This window comes from Dipodomys merriami, unplaced genomic scaffold (genome assembly GCF_024711535.1).
Source record: "Dipodomys merriami isolate MVZ:Mamm:240054 unplaced genomic scaffold, mDipMer1.0.p SCAF_1, whole genome shotgun sequence".
NCBI lineage: Eukaryota > Metazoa > Chordata > Mammalia > Rodentia > Heteromyidae > Dipodomys > Dipodomys merriami.
The window spans coordinates 53,237,445-53,254,218 of NW_027202270.1; the positions used below are offsets into that span (position 1 = coordinate 53,237,445).

The following is a 16,774-nucleotide window of genomic DNA, read 5'->3' on the forward strand; positions in this document are numbered from 1 at the left end:
TACCCATTGATTGATCGCCCGTAGAGCTGCACTTGGTGTAAAGAAAAAACTCACAGCTTTATTGGCTCCCAGGAGACAAAACAAACAGAACAAGATATTCATATTAATGCAAACAATGCAACAAATGAAGGAAAGAATTGCCTGGCTGAAGCAAGGCCTGAGGAGGTTGCCACTTTGGCCAGGAAAAGTCTGACCACCAGCCTATATAACCTGGCCTTCCTGACCTGGGGCATGTCAGGCAGTGTGTCCCTGGGCTGCTTGCTGGGCACAGAGTGACCAGGCTCAAGGCTTTTCCTCTGCAGGGCAACAGACTACCAAGTGCCCAGAGGAGGCCTTTAGGCCAGGTGTCAGAGAGGGGCCTGCACAGGTCTTCCCCCTTAGCGTGTCCTGCAGCACAGAATTGGAAGGAATCAGAGAGCCCTATCTTGCTTTCTTCTTTCTTTTTCCATATGCCTTCAAGGGACCCATTGCTAAACCCCACTTCAGAGGTGAGTCAAAAATTCTCAGGTGTATGCTTCTGAGAAGCATAGAAGAAGCAGCAAGAGAGATGCTAAACTCTGGAGGAAGGAAGTCACTAGTCAGTCTGTATTGTAAAAGCTCACATCATATAAGAGACTACATAAGCACATGTTTATACCCAACACAAAACCTCGTATAACCAGGTCAGAGGAGTGGTATGTACACTAAATGCTTTTGAGATACTTCAGAGGAGCTGAGACTTTATGGCAAGAGAATGGAAACCAGAAAGTTTCAGATAGAAAAGAAGATATTAGTCTCCACACCTATCGCTCAACATGCACACTAGAGAAGAATCTATTAGGACTTTTTCAAAGTTAATGGGATGATAAACATAAGGTTGCCAGATATTAAATGGGACATATTTATCCTAAAAATATTGTTGTTTCTCTGAATTTCTAATTTAACAGGGGATCTTATATTTTTATTGGCTAAGCCTTCAGTCCTACCTAAAAATATTTTATTGAAGAAATTATACAAGAAACAAGGCTTGCTTTCTGATGCAGCCTTACATTCAGTATTATTTAAATGTATGTGTGTGTGTGTGTGTGTGTGTGTGTGTGTGTGTGTGTGTGTGTGTGTGTGTGTAAATTCTTAAAGAAGAAAGCAAGCTGCCTATTTATGGCATTCTTATTCCAACACATTGTAGAAGAGGAAGAAATGAATGAAGCAAGTTGGGAATGTCCTACTTCCTTTCAGGAGGAAGTGACAATAGCACTGTTGCCTCTTCAGAAGAAAATGGACCACCGTTTCTTCTCTGAGGTTGGCTTACTGGGTCTCACAGTAAGCCAGTGTACTAGCCAGTACAAGGTACCATAGCATATCTCCTATCTATCTATCTATCTATCTATCTATCTATCTATCTATCTACATTTTCCATAGAGCCACATTACTATTTATACTAAGTTACTTTGAAAAAAGAAAACAACCAAAGTTAGAACTTGAAAACTTTAAAGGTGGTAGGGCAGAGAAAAATCTGGAAAAAAAAGAGAAAGTTATCAAAGATTCTAATAGAAAAAAAAACCAAAAAGACGAAAACATGGAGATGCTGAAAGAAAAGACTTTCAAAACACCACTGGTAAAACCTCAGGAAAAAGAAATCCCTCAACAGCTAGTTTTTTCCCAGTGGGGTGTGTGTGTGTGTGTGTGTGTGTGTGTGTGTGTGTGTGTGTGTATGTGTGTGTGTGTGTGTGTGTGTGTATGTGTGTGTGTGTGTATGTGTGTGTGTGTGTGTGTGTGTGTTGTGTAAAAAGGCTACTTCATGGAGGAAGCCTGCTGTGTACATTTCTTTCCCACTTCTGGTTAGAGAGAGCTTTTTCAAGCAAGCTTTATCACCCTTGTGGATACTTAGGATTCCTAGTGAGCTAGGCTGCCTTTTAAGCCAATTGCTTGAAGTTGTAGGAATACACCCACACAGGATGCCCCTTTATCACTGACACTTAGTGCTATTTAACAACTGCAAACGGAGAAACTATTTGTCTAATGAGAGCTGTTTTCAGAGTTGATTCACCAACACTGAGAAAAGATAATATAAGCCTGAGACCTCCCTCTGAGCCACAGGGCTTTCTTCGGCAAGGAAAAGCCATCTCTAGAGCCAAAGGAAATACTTAGTTTGGTTCAGAAAATGAAGGGTGGTTTCAGAAAATACACTGGTTTATGTTGATTTTGTTGTTGTTGTTCCCAAACTCTAACCTCTGGTTTAGAATATGGAGCATCAAAAGCTAGCATTATGATCTGGGGGTTAGGGTATAGGTTAACTTCACACTTTAGAAGTACAAATCTTTGTATCTTCACTCCTACATTACCATACTATATCCCAATACTTGCTCTTTCCCCATCTGAGCTGGCCTGGGAAACGCTCATCCCTCAGTGACTGAGGTACCTCTATTTCCAGCAGAAATGCACTGGGGCCCTAGTCAGTGCTGTAATGAACTGCCTATCCCTAAGTAGTGAAGCTCACCCTATTGTCAAATTGTCTTTCTGTCTCTGTTGTTTAACATAATCATTAGGGTAAAAACACTTTGGATATGATTTAAGCTTCCTATGAAACTAGCTCCAAAGCCAGGGGAAAAGTCTCCATCTTTTCTAAGGTGAGGGTTGTTATAGACAAATTATGGATTGAAAGTCTGAGCTAAGTTCCAGCTATGTAAGTAGGTTTGAAAACTTATTCTCTTTTATATTTTTGCCCTCATGAAAAGAAAAATGAACTAGACCATCCTTAATAGCTTGTTATTTTAAAGCAACTATTTCTTGAACTAATAGATAAGCGACAATTCATCTTTTATACACTTGCTCCAAAGACTATTTGCAGGACAGTTTTTGTGTTCATGGGCTTCCCTTAGATTGTTCAGGTATTCTGGACCAAAAGGAGTCATCCAAATGTGGGAGACGGTTTAAACATGAAGGAATTCTGTGGTCAGGGACAGAGTCTGGAGAAGAGATGTGACCATCTCTGTATGCAAGAGACAAGGGGATGACTGATTTTACTTAAGTTCTATTTGGGGGACTGAGTCCTCAGAAGAAAAGACAACAATAAAACAAAAGCTGAAGCAATTTGTGAAATACACATGGCATCACCATTCTGAATATTTTCATGCTTGGTGTACTGTAAGTGTATGAGTTCTTCTAGGAGAGCTGCCAGGCTGGAGGAAGTTGGCAACATGGTTGTAACTGGTTCTAGAAATGACCTCAGACACTTGACTCCATATCTTATCAATGACTGAAGTCCATGTTTCTTTTGATTTGATGCCCTTCTTAAGCCATAAGTTCCAAAAATCTTTTCCTAAACAGACTTCATTCACATTCAGAATCTGGTTTTTGTCTCACACATATTAAATTTTACAAAACAGAAAGAAACAATAGAGCTTATTAGGAAAAACTTGTTTTGAATAGTAAATTAAGCATAATGGGAATAGGCGCATGTTTTAGCATAGTTCCCCCCCCCCCTTTAACCAACTGAACATTTTACATCTTTTTCAGTGCTGTGATTTTCCCCTTAAGTCTTAAGCTGGCACCCCACTTTTTCAGCAACTGAAACCTACATCATGTGTATCTATTGAGAGAAATCATTGTTAAGACTGTGGGTTCCAAATGTACAGCCATCTGAAGAAGTGTTTTAGGCAGTTACCCCTCAACGGTATTAATCAAACTACTGTGGCTGTAGTATTCTAAGAATCCAAAGACCTACCTAATTTTAGAGACTGTAAATCAACTGTCAGGGCTGTCTGGTTTCAAATTATGCCTTGTTCTCCAGAAACCTGTAAATGCAGAGGTACCCCTGACTCCATGGTTAGTTATTAAGAGATATGCCCCAGGTGGAGGCATCTTCAAAGCCAATATATTTTCTCTATAACTGGTGTCAAATTGATGTATATATTAAAAAATCTTGGAAAATGATCTCAAAAAGGAAGTAACAGCCCAATGAGCCATATGTTCAGGGAACCTAACAGGTTTCCATTGGGACCAAATTTCACTTCACCTTTTTGTCCTTATGTGCAAATATAAACTTATCTGTAAAAACACCATTAAAACAGTCATGCAAATTGGTGTGGTCTATAGACTGAGAAAAATTCCATTAGGTCCATAAAAGCCAAGTGGGTGGAAAGTAAGTAATTTTGTTAGATATTAGAAATACATAACAACCAGAATTTAGTTTATTTGAATTTGATTGCCTCAAATATATTGCTTCTTTAAAACTAGCTAATGAAGCAAAGGCTGATGAATAGTTAATAAATAACTTAATCTTGAAGTTGATGGAGCAAGTAAATCTCAAGTTTACGTTAATAAATGTAAATTTTTTTCTTGCTGTCTGATAGGTTGCTATTTAAACAGATTCAGACACCAGGGAATTTTTCAAATGCCAGCTAATGCTCTAACACTGAAAGGCCTGTGATGTGTTAAGGACAGAGGCCTGGTTAGTGGCTTTTCAAAGTAGAAATCAGAAAGTATTAACATTTAATTGACACAAAATACATTATGTAATCCTTTTAAGAACCTTTAATTCAAAAGCCTTGCAACATTTTGTATTATCTTTGTAGATCCTAATAATCTTCAATTCAGCTACTTTATGGGTATGATTGGACATATTCTAAAGGGAAAATGATTTACTCTGACAATTTGTATAGTTTTTCATGACTACGAATAATAACGGCAATATAAAAATACCAAAATCTACTTGTCATTTTCACTTTGTGTACCTTTTATTAAGTAGGGCAGAGACAATAATATAGATGAAAGACATCTGCATGTATGACTTAGTTTTATCAAGCCTTTACATTTTGATTTGGTTTTTGAAAAACTGTGTGTGTGTGAAGGTATGCAAAGGTAGGGGTTAATAGAAAAAAACTATTGCATAGATGATCTTTCAGGTACTTTGCTTCCATCCATGGTTAGGAGGAAGTCACGTTATTTTTGCCACCTGGTTAGCTAACTAGCAAGGGACGAATTAGGAAAAAATACGGCAGCTCTTCATAGGTTCAATTAAACCTAAAGTCACAAGAATGCCAACTTAAAAAAATGCTAAGGGTAGTTTCTGCAATGATAAAAAAAATATATATATATATTCTAATGGTAGGTATAAAAGTATGCTTTCAGCTCGACAACCAGCTGTAAAGTGAAAAAGTGGGGGGTAGGGGGAAGGTGGTTGAAAACCTCAACAGGTATGGAAGCCCTTAGTGTAGACGCAGGTTCGAAGGGGCTTGGTACCAGCTTCTCTCAGGCCAGTGTGTGGAGCAGAGCCAGGCAGGAGGTGGGGAGCGGGGCCCGGGCCCCCGTGGGGGCAGCCAGGGGGTCTCTCCGGGCTCTGCAGCCAGGGTAGTAGTGTGGCCCGCTTCTTCATAGGCTTTGCCCTCTCAGGCGACTTAGTGTCCTGGTGTGTACGGTGTCCAGCGGCCCTTCTTTACCCGAGTCTGGGGGTCAGCGGGTCGGGCCTGGACGCACACCACCTACACGTTTTTCTTTGCGCCCAGTGAATGGGGCGGGGGGGGGGGGGAGCTGGCAGGGGGAGGTGCAGGGGTCTGGGGGGGGTCTCAGCTAGGAGGCTTTGCAGGGGGTGGTCCGGGTAGGGGCGCGGCCGCGGGGCCAGGGCGTGGAGTGGCCCGAGGCCTTTCGGGTGGCCGTGGGGAGGGGCGCCGTCCGTGGTCGGTGCACGAGCCTCGTGGCTCCGACCTCTGCCCGCCCTTCGACCCTCTGAATTCTCTACTCTACCCGAGGCGTTCGGCCTCCGACAGAAAGTGGAGGCTCCGGGCCTTTAGGCGTGGGGCTGTGCTCGGGCCCCGGCCCCGGGGAGTCGGTCCCAACCCGGGAGCAGGCGGGCCGGCCCTCGGAAGCACGGGCGCGGGCAGCGCTGGGGCCGGGCCAGCGCCGGGTGCGGCCCGGGGGTGGGGGGGGTGGGGAGGGGGGCCGCTGCGCGGCGGCTCGCGGCCCTCGAGGGACGCGGCGGCGCCTGGGTGCCACTCGCCAGCGGCGGGAAGGGCGCGCGGGAAAGCGAGGGAGCAGGACGCGGGTGGCGGCGGCGGCGGCGGCGGCGGCGGCGGCGGCGGGCCCGCTGGAAAGGAGGGAGCGCCGCGGGCGGGAGGAGGGAGCGCGGAGGAGGGAGGCCGGGAGGAAGGAGGGAGCGCGGCGGGCAGGCGGAGGGAGGGCTGATTAGCATGCAGCAGCGCTCGCGCGCCCGGCTCCATTGTTTTAACACCTCCCCTCTCCTCCGCGCCAATCTGTCACCGTTCAGCAGGCGAACGCTGCTGCCTCAAATGCTGCTCTTCTCAAATGAGACGGATAATTAGTTGCCCCGCACGAATGCCGCACTCTTCTCACCCCTGATTGCTATCACCTTCTTGCTCCTGGCAGTTTTGACACCTCGTAATCAGCCTGCTGCTTTTCTCTTTTCTTCCCGACTTCTGCTTCCCTCCCTCCCAGCCCCCCCCCGCTCCTTCCCAGTTGATTTATTTATTTATTTATTATTAGTATTATTTTAAATGCAATCCCGGTGCCTATTTGGACGAGTCGTCCGCCGAGTTAACCTTCGGCGTGCACAAGGGTGCCTATCTCCGTGTCTGCGGCAGCCCGGGCGCGCGCGCGCGCGCGTGCGGGAGCCGGGAGCGGCGGGGAGCGGGCCGCGGGCCGCGGGCAGCGGGCTGGCAGTGTGGCGGGAACCACCGCTTCCACGCGGAGACAGGATGTGCTCCCAAAGATCTTTTAGGGGTGGGGGGAAGGGACGAGATGAGAAGAGGGACGGGCAGGGAAGAACGAGGGGGCCCTCGACGATGAAAGATCTCTTAGACATTCACGAACCGGGGAGTCTCGGAATCTGCTGTCAGGAGCGCGTCCCCCTCTGTCTCCTAACAAGCACTGACAGTCTAATTACTGTAGCTACACGCAGCTGTCGAGGCAGCAGCCCGGGAGAGGCGGCGCGGCGGGCCCCGCGCACCCGGCCGGCCCCGGCCCCGGCCCGACTGGGGACGGTGGGAAAAGGAAAGGGCGAGGCCCGGCCTCCCACCGCCCCGGAGCCAGCGGCCCCGCGCATTGTTTCCCGTTTATAAAGGCTGTACCTTGAAGGTTAAAAGATGTGAGGAAGAAAGGAGGGGACTTGGGGGGAGCGGGACGACAACCCTCTAAGCTTTCCACCCACCCCTCCGCTGCCTCCTCGAGCTCTCCCTCCCCCGGTGTTGGTAAAATAACCGCGCAACCCGGGGCTGAGGGGGCGGGGGAGCCGGGCTGGAGTGTAAGAAAGCAGATGTCCCCGCTGGCAGCAGCCTCAGCCTCCGGGGAAAGCTGCTCGGGGGAGGGGGCCCTCCCGAGGACATTCACCTCCCACTTCTCAGGCATCCCGCTCACAACTGCCTCGCCTCGGCGGGGGTGGTTTTTCCAGACTCAGCGTTTTGCGCGTGCAGCTTTTTTACCTGGGAGCTGTTCTTACCCGGCCACGCTCAGCAGATGCCGAGCGGCGGCCCGGCACGACTCAGTCCGAGAGACAGGGGTGGGGGCCTGGCCCGCGACCGCGCCGCCCCTCCAGCCGCCTTCCAGACCAGTGCCGCACCTCTGCAGGGCAGGACACGCAGCCTCCTCCCCCCCACGGCTCAGTAACCTCGGCCCCCCCCCCGAAGTTGGAGCGTTGGGGGCCCGTAGAACCCCAAAGAAAACACTGTTCCTAACTCTTACTAAAAATGGTAGAGGGGAAAGGATACACCGAGAAAGGGGTGGGGGCGCTCAGGGCCCACTTGGGAGTCACTTTCTGGGCCTGCCTGCAGGCTAGTAGATACAAGTCAACTGGGCGACGGGGGTCCTCCCAGAAAAAGAAAAGGTGAAGAACTCCGTACCAGGAGATAGGTGTGTGTGGGGGAGGGGGAGAGGATGTTCTGGCGGGTACACACCGGGAAGTGTGTGTGTGTGTGTGTGTGTGTGTGTGTGTGGAGTGAGAGGGGAGGCTGGTGGGAGGAAGGGAGGGGGAAGGGAAGAGACTTGGATAATTGTCTAGGCATTTCCATTCAGCCCCAGTGGCAATGAAAAAGATGTACAAGCCTCAGAAACCTTCACAGTGAATACCTAATAATCGCTATGTCACCTTGGTGAGGAAGATGTCAGTGTGATGTGCTTGGCACCTTGAGAAGTGGAGGCACCGATCTCATTCTTCCACAAGTCAAGGCTCTTCACCGTGGCACAAGGGTCTGCTAGATCTCCCCCATGCTAAACCCACCAATTCAAAACACTTGCTTCAGGAAAGCTGAAATTTCTGTTTGAGAGCTACAAATCAATGTTTATTTCATAAAATGAAAGCCATGTCTCAAACATTTTTAACCATCAGGAGAAAAGACAAAAACCCCAAAGGCAAGAGCCATAAGGAAGAAAAGCAAAAAGGAAGTCCCATTTTCAACAATTCTGTGGCATTGTGAATTTAGTGGCACTGTGAATTTGGTATCCTCTCAAGCATCTTCCAGAGACCATCAATCAGGCTGCTAAGAATGAATAACAAATTTCACAACAGGAATGTGAATATTCTTAATCTAAATTAATAAATATGGATGGCCCTTACAAGGTTTTATAGTTGCTCCTATTAAAAGCAAATGTTTCTTTAGAATACTTAGTTTGAAATTAGATTTCAGTGTGATTTGCTAACTGTAGTAAGTGCCATTAGACTTGGTCATCCAGTGGATGGAAAAGACAAGTTTTATAAACTTCTCCCAAATGTGATTTACCTGTTCACTCAGGAACAAAGAATATTTAATGATCATAACACAAAATAAGTCTTTTAATGTTTAATTCATTTCATTGTGTAGCATGCACATTAAAACATATCTAGATTAAAAAAGTGTTAAATATCACTCAGCAACACATCTTCAATGGATGTTTATGTTGCTGCTATTTCCTATAAATTACAGATTTATTTTAAAAGAACATTACCTATAGCATAAATAATCTACATTTAAAAATGAAGACCTTTAAATGAAATCTTATGAACATTTGATATCATCAAATTCAATAGATCTCATGAGAAATCCAAGCAATAGGTTTAGGTATTTGAAAGAACCATAAATTACAATTATATAATTCTTTAAAGTACAAACATAATTTTGAAATATGGTAATACTGTAAACATGAAAAAAGAATTATAACAGTTTTGTACAAAATGATCTTTAACAGTAAATTACAAAATAAGTTTAGAAAAAAATTACAATAGCACTGGCACTAGATCTTTCCATAAATCATTTTAAATTTAGTTTTACAGTCAAGTTTTTTTTTTAATAGTATTGCAAACGTAAAATCATCACATAGAACTTGATATATCTGTTATCAATGTGACTTAACTCTTCCCATTAAAGTGTGAATTAAGATGCCGGAGGAAATCCCCTCTGGATGTAATGGATGGTGGGAAAACTGCTTGACAGAATTCACATACTCGAGGTATATGGAATTCTGAGAATGAGTCACTTAGTACCTCTAAGTCACTGTCTTGGTTAGAAAAGGGCTTCCAAAGGGGCTGCAGAAAAACAAAAACATCTACTGTTACTTGCATTTAAAATTAACTTGCATTGAATTTCAAATCAAAATAGTTGAACGTTATACATGCTCTGATATACATGAAATCCCAAATATGTAAGCAAATTACTTTTCCATAGTTATTAGCAAGGGGGCATGATTCAATTCATCATCTTTTTTTAAAATAATGGGCACAACTAAACTTTCATTGAAATCACTTGTAACTAAGTTTACAAATTTACAAATTTAAAGCTAAACTAAAGCTTCAGCACCAGCTATTTTTAATAAACAATTATCTCATCAGAAATAGTCAATATTCAATAGTCAATGTTTTAGACATTAAAATAAATCTTATCTTTTCTATTTTAAAACAGAAACCTTAAACTATTGGGCTTTTATTGATACATGTTACACTAGATATGTGTTCATGCATCTTAAAAGCAGTTTTAAATTTTACTACCATTTAATAACAAATACAAATAAACACATCTAAACTAAACAAATTCTATTGTTCAGTCTTTTTTTAAAACTCAAATATTTAGTTATTCGACAAAAGCTAACATCAGATTTTATTCTTCCCACTTGTTCCATTCTGCTTGTCGTGCAATACAACAGTTTGCCTTACTTTCTTATGGCTAAGTGAAACCTTAGTCAATAGCTGCCCAGTTAAAGTACTAGGGAAAAACCTTATTTGAATAGAACTACCTCCATTATAGACACCAGCACACACACCTTTTAAAAGGAGAAAATACAGTGTTTACTTTGGTTGGCAGGTACTTAATAAATGGTGTTGACTGGGAAATATTTCTCTGAACTGCATAGATCAAAAACTAAAATTTTTCTTAATCTGGTACAGGTAAATTATCCTGATATAGGGTAAATTCTGGTACATTGAGGAGAAACCAATTTAAAGAGACTCCTTCCTTTATGCTCCTATTACTAATATGGTTTTAATGAAGCATGCCTAGTCCTGCAGCTGACAATTCTCATCCTCTATTTTAGTTTCCCAATTATTAATAAAAACATATATGAAGCATTTGAGTTTCTGGACATTAATGTCTTCTTATAAACATTTTACAGGACATATATGTTCAACTGGTTTATGTAAAAAATCTGTCTAGATAGCAAAATGCACTTAAATATCAAGATAAGACCTTATAATACAGATTCAGGTCTTTTCATGGGAAAAGAAATCTTACCATAAAAAATCATAATATTTAAAACAATGTAAAATTTTGGGCCATAAGCCTTTTTATTTCTGTTTAGAAAAATCTTCCATGATGAAAGCAAAGCCAGTATAAATGTGAGTATATAAACAAAAAGTAGATTAGTTAAGTAAATTTAAATAAATACTACTTTCAGTTTAAACAAAAAGTGCAAACTACTCTAATGGAAAATTAATATGGTCACAGATAGAAGATTATTACTTTAAAGGTAATTTTTATTAAGTCCTACACAAAATAGCAAGAAATTAATTTAGAAGCAATTTAGCTTCTAAATGCGATAAGCATTTAGAAGGCAATTTACCTTTAAAGTTCTCTTTCAGGAATCTATCTATCTATTTAGATTTGACCTCTTCATAGAAGGTAGTGGGGGGCTAGGATGGGGTGGGGAGACATTGCTGACTCAGCAAAAGTAAAAAAAAAGATAAAAGCACATAGAACAAAAATATGCCAATACATTGCTAAGATAACCAGGTGCACAAACAAAATAGGTGTTTAACAGTAACGATTAACATAAAGTAAAAACTTGAAATATGCAACCAAAATTTCATTTCTCATACTATGAAAAACTCATAATTTTTATATGCTTTATATGAGCTTTATGAATACTAATAAAATGGGAGACGTTTAGGGGAAAAATCTATTTGGGAAATATTTCTGCAACCCTAAACTGTAACATGACCTTTAAATCAAACTAATTTATTTGGCTTTTCTGCCAAAATATCAATTATCTAACCTTATGCCCCATGTCTTATGACAGCTCAACACCAATTCTCTTGCATTTTTTTAAGCTGAATACTTTTCTATCAAGTTGTAATCACATACCAGCTGTTTCCCTTGCTGCAGTATAGAAAGCAAATGTACAATGCAGGGTGCCATCTACTGAAACATGAATGCACAGACTAACTAGTAAAAGAACAAGGAAGAGATAATGGAAAGTAGGCTTTGGAACTTACATAGTACACAGATTTGTAGGATTCTATTTGCAATAAAGGAAATTATTTGTTTCATTTAGTAGCAACTATAACTCCTATTACAATATGAAATAAAGTAGAACGTAAGTGAGTTTATAACAAAAGCTGTTAGCCATCCTTGTTTTACCTACAAACTGTACTAATGCTTAGCTACTACCTTCTTTGCAGGCTGGTTAAAAAAAAAATCTATAACCTATAATAGTACTTAAGACCAAAGGAGGTTAATCAAGCTTTTCTTAAAAAGTAATTCTCTCAAAAACAATCAAACAAATGTTTGCAAATTACATAGATAGCCACACCAATTTTTATTCTGTTTAACAATTATATATTTCACTTGCCTTCAGGCATTAAACTTTTTTTTTAACAAAAAGAATTACTGTGTGACACAACCTTAATCTGGAAGAGAGAAAGGATAAGTAATCCTCAAACCTCAGAAAGATTAAAGAAAATATTTGATAAAATATTTTGTTAAAAAATACATCAGGCTGAATGTTCAGCACCAGATTAGCAATTAAAACCAAAATGAAATGATACTGATTCTCATAATATATAACTAAATATCTGATAGTTGAGAGGCAATTTACTCTGATAAGTAGAATATCTGATGTAACTGCTTACTTATGAAAAATTTTTGCATTCTTGAGTATACTTCTTAGTTAAAAGTTGTCTTACATTATATAATTTATGAAATTTAATAAATCCTTTTATAACACTGATGCTCGAAAAACAAGGCTTTGAGTGAGGTACTAAGAAAATTACACTGTGAGATATGGGTAAGGGTTACATACATTTAAAATCTGTTACAAACTTTTTAATAGAGCTTTCTCCTATTCATCTTTTTAAAATCTACATCCTTTAAAAAAATAGATTCTGCATGTTTAACTGTTAACTTTGGCTAGGCAGTCATTTCTAAAGGATATTCCATACCCTAAGAGAGATTTATATCTGTGCAGTATGGCAAAATGTGTGTTCACACATAATAAAGTATTTGTTAATGCAAATCAGTTACCTGCTGTGGTCCTCGGATAGCTTTTCCTGGGGAATCCAGTGAGGGAAAAGGTGCATCAATTGGGTCCTGAAGTGGGAATGTATTTACATACAATGCATTATGGTCTCCAGATGGCAAACACAAAGCTCCATCCACAATTGTCCGGATATCAGTATTTGCAAGATTTGAGCATTTTGTTTTGTCAGTTGTCTTAAGGTTTTGTATAGCTGTAGCTATGGGAGCGAGTCCCTGAATTTCAAATGAAGTTTCTTCTCTTTTAACAAAGTTTCCTGGGTTGTCTCTGAGCTCCACATTAAATTTGTCCTGGCATAGAGTCTCAGATATGGCAGGACCAAGGATGCTGGGTCTCCCTGGAGTGCTATGTAAGAAAGTAGAGTCACTGTCCATAGGTGGAAACTTGACATTGAATTTCGAAAGTGATTCAAAAGAAATATCTTCCTCATCTCGGCCAGGTCCTCTTGCTGTGACAGATGTGATACACACTGCGCCCCTATTTATATCATCTTTAGCCTGAGGCTTGAACAGCACTTCTTGTTTATCTGGTCTATCTGTACACTGTATAGGCACAGAGCACTGTGTTTCTGCAAGAAAAAACACAAAAGAAAAACAGTTACATTCAAATTATTCTTAAAAAGCTGCTCAATCAGCTCTGGAGAGGTAATATTTTTCTACTGGGTTTCACAGAAACTGAAGACAATGAATTTTTGTATTTGCTACTATCTTACATAGCAATATAAGCCATCTCCAGCAGCAAACTGGGAACACAGCTTATTAGTCACAACTGCTTTTGTCTTTCCCTAGGTCTTCTGCTGTAAACTTTGCCATAGTATTCATAGTTATATAGTACTACACTTAAAATAAAAACTTGCTTGTGATGTGACATTTCTTTCAGTAACAGAAGCTGCAAAAATAAGGCTGATTAGGCAAATTGTTAAAAGAGAAACATCATATATAATAAAATCATATACATATGTACTTCCAATGTATACATATATATACACACACATATAACTCTCATTTATTATTTATGACGTGAATTCGGTGGTTTATCTCCCCTCCCCATAAGTGTATCACTAGGTTTAGCCATTATCTAAAAATCCCATATAAGGGAATAGTGATAAAGTTGGGAAGAAAGAAGATAGTGGAGCAAAGAAGGATAAAACTTAAAGATGCATGTTAAGAAACCTCTGCATATGAATACATGATTTTCTCATAAGTAAAGGCTTCTATAGATGGCAGGTTCCAGGACCTCTATAGTTCATTAACTCAGGCAACAAATTGAGCTCTTGGGGCCATAGTAAAAACCAGAAACTAAGAACTTGTGAGGATTAGAGCTACAAGGTCTATGGATATATTAATTTTTATTACTATTCTCATTTTAGATTTGTTCTAACAAGCTGATGTTTCCTGAACCCATAGCTACTTAGAAGGGGGATTTGAGTTGTTAAAGGCAGATATGAAATCAGTAAAAGCTGAAAACATGTAAGAGGTTAAAAAAAATGCAGCACTATAGTCTAATGTAGGGCTAACAAGAGTTGTATTTCACAACATAAAAGCAAAACCAAAATAACCCTCCCCATGACAAAAACTCTGTCCATACTGATCTTGAGATATAGAAAAAGCTAAATTATGTTCTACAATGTCACCATAAAGGTAGTAATGTTGATAAGATATTTTAAATCAATGGATAAATAGAAAAATACTTAAAAAGATTGTCAACAATGAAGAAGACATAGAAACTTTACCAATGATGTAGGTTCAAGTAGATAAGACAAATAATGTTGCAATGTTGGTGTCTCTGTTAATAGGAACCTAACCAATGACAGACTTTTATAGTCTTTTTTCTTTGTAGTTTTGATACTTCTCTATCTTTTGCCATAGCACAATCTAATATAAGATGTCCTCTGTTCAGGTATGTGACTCAATGCCAGTAACTTCTTTAGTTCATCCTGTTATATATCAACTGGCCCTCGACCCATCCTCTGTCTCTGTCTCTGTCCCCCTCTCTCTTTGTATCTCTGTCTCTGCCTTGGCCTCTGTCTCTGTCTCTCTCCATTATTATTCAGCCCAGTATGAACTTGAATTCTTTGTCCTCCTGCTTCAGTTGTGCTGGAATTACAGGTATGTAACACCATTCTCAGCTCTTTGCCTTTACTTGTCCTTCATATCTTGGCTTACACATTACTTTCTCTGGATGACTTTCACATAGTGCCCCAAGGACTAAGCGTTCTTATATTTCCAAGTTTACTTCTCTCTCTCATTCAAGTAAGTTTCTTTTATGTTCAAAATGATGTTCTGTTCCTCATTTATCCATGTATTCTGCCCAGTGCCTGACTCATAGATTTCCTTAATAAATTAATTCTGAATGAAAGTATATTTTTTTCTTCAAAGCCAAGATAACTTGTATTTACTAGATAATCTGTCTGTGATTAGGGATGGTACAGTAATTGAAACCACACTCAATTGTTTATCTGGATTTCATTGACCTTTGAAGTACTTAAAATCAGGTAATTGAAGTAGCCATTGTTCCTGATGGAAGACTTGAGGGTGGCAAGAAATTCTAGGAAATGTTAATTAAATTCTGTAACAATGGGGAAGGAGGAAAGACCTAACAAATGATCTTTAAGAGAACAGGGAGAATGCTTTAGAATCTGCTGCTGCTTATGGAAATGACTATTAATAATAGTACTTCCATGTGCCAATACAATTGCTACATGAGTTTTAATTCATCTAAAACTTAAGACTAATTTCAATGTTGGCACTATTACTGTCCCAAATTTATGTGTGAAGAAATCAGGATATGGAGAGGTTAAATCCAAGGCTACATAGCTACTGAGTGGTGGATCTGGCACTAGAACCCAGGCAGCCTAACTCTAGAATCTGTGCTCAGAACCATCGTGCTAAATTGAACATGTTGGTTTCTATATATAGAGAGAGGAGTCCTCAGACAGAATTGTGCTTAGAATTACTTTCCTAACAGTTGACCTATCCTTCTTGCAAAGAAAACACAAAGACACCAAACAGCTGTAAGAGAGAAGGTATTTTCTTTTAGCAGAGCTAGCTGATATACAACCTCAATTATACTAAAATAATTTGAGTTAATCTGCCTGTGTGGTAAGAGTAATATCTATTAAAAGAAGATTTAAACCTAAGATTCCTATAGCAATAGAAATCTAAGCTTAGAAACTTAAAAACGCAAACACAGTGCATGAAAATACTTGTTATTCTGATACCACACTGAGAAACACAATCAGGTGAGTAAATAGCTTTTCTATTTTGTCTGCTTCAAGAATACTTATTTTTGTAAGGAAAACAAGTAAAATGAGAAGCATTCTTTGATTCCCAAATTTTATGTATAGACTGTCTATTTAGACTACTTCTTAGCCTAATTATTATGAATAATGACAAAGGAAGAAGACCTGATGGTTATTTCTAACCTCTAGTCCTATATTCTCCTCTCGTAATAGCCAAGGAAATAGAACCCTCCTTTTGAACATAATAGTACTTTTCCCCTGAAGATTTTGCTTAACCATACACTTCTGTCTTATCCTTTTTCAAGGCTATTGTCATATATAATAAAGCCATAAAAGGACAATATAACAAATATTATATAAATCTCACTTAAAGTAGTTTCTTTGTGTTTTAATCAAAGTAGCATACATACTTAGAAACCTTGCTTACATATATTTTCCCAAAATATATAATTTTTTTCTTTTCTCTTTTTGATCAACTATTGTGAAAGCATACTATTTGGTATTTTTTTTTGTTTGTTTGTTTGGAACAAGAAAAACTTTACTGGAGTCTGTAGCATAGCAGATCTAAAACATTTCAAGAATTTTATTTATCATTTTTGATGCAGTATCAGAATACTGTTAGGAATCAGTTTCACTAGGACTGAAACAAGTTAAATATTCAGTGTTATAGTTGACAGATACATAGTCAACTTTAGACCTGTGCAATTTAAAAGTGGCCAATGTATTAAGCCATTGATAATGGGGTATGTTCTGTGGGTAACAGAATAATATCACTATTAGAATATTTTGATAAGATGTTGATGCTTTAAAAAATATGCTTATGAAGTC

The 16,774-nt window shown here is 40.0% G+C and overlaps 1 protein-coding gene and 1 long non-coding RNA gene across 12 annotated transcripts in view; one reads left to right on the forward strand and one right to left on the reverse strand.

Annotated features, from left to right (window-relative positions):
- LOC138826869 (uncharacterized) overlaps positions 1-16,774 on the forward strand; it is a 125,588-nt gene that overhangs the window by 50,903 nt on the left and 57,911 nt on the right. The window lies entirely within an intron of this gene.
- Positions 8,260-16,774, reverse strand: part of Tank (TRAF family member associated NFKB activator) — a 91,918-nt gene continuing 83,403 nt past the window's right edge. For all 10 annotated transcript variants that reach the window (XM_070022100.1, XM_070022116.1, XM_070022081.1 and 7 more), the window contains 2 exons: positions 12,693-13,273; positions 8,260-9,487 (listed from right to left, as the gene is read on the reverse strand). In XM_070022100.1, the coding sequence (XP_069878201.1) occupies positions 9,311-9,487; positions 12,693-13,273 (758 nt within the window). In that variant the 3' untranslated portion in view covers positions 8,260-9,310. The remainder of the gene's footprint in view (positions 9,488-12,692; positions 13,274-16,774) is intronic.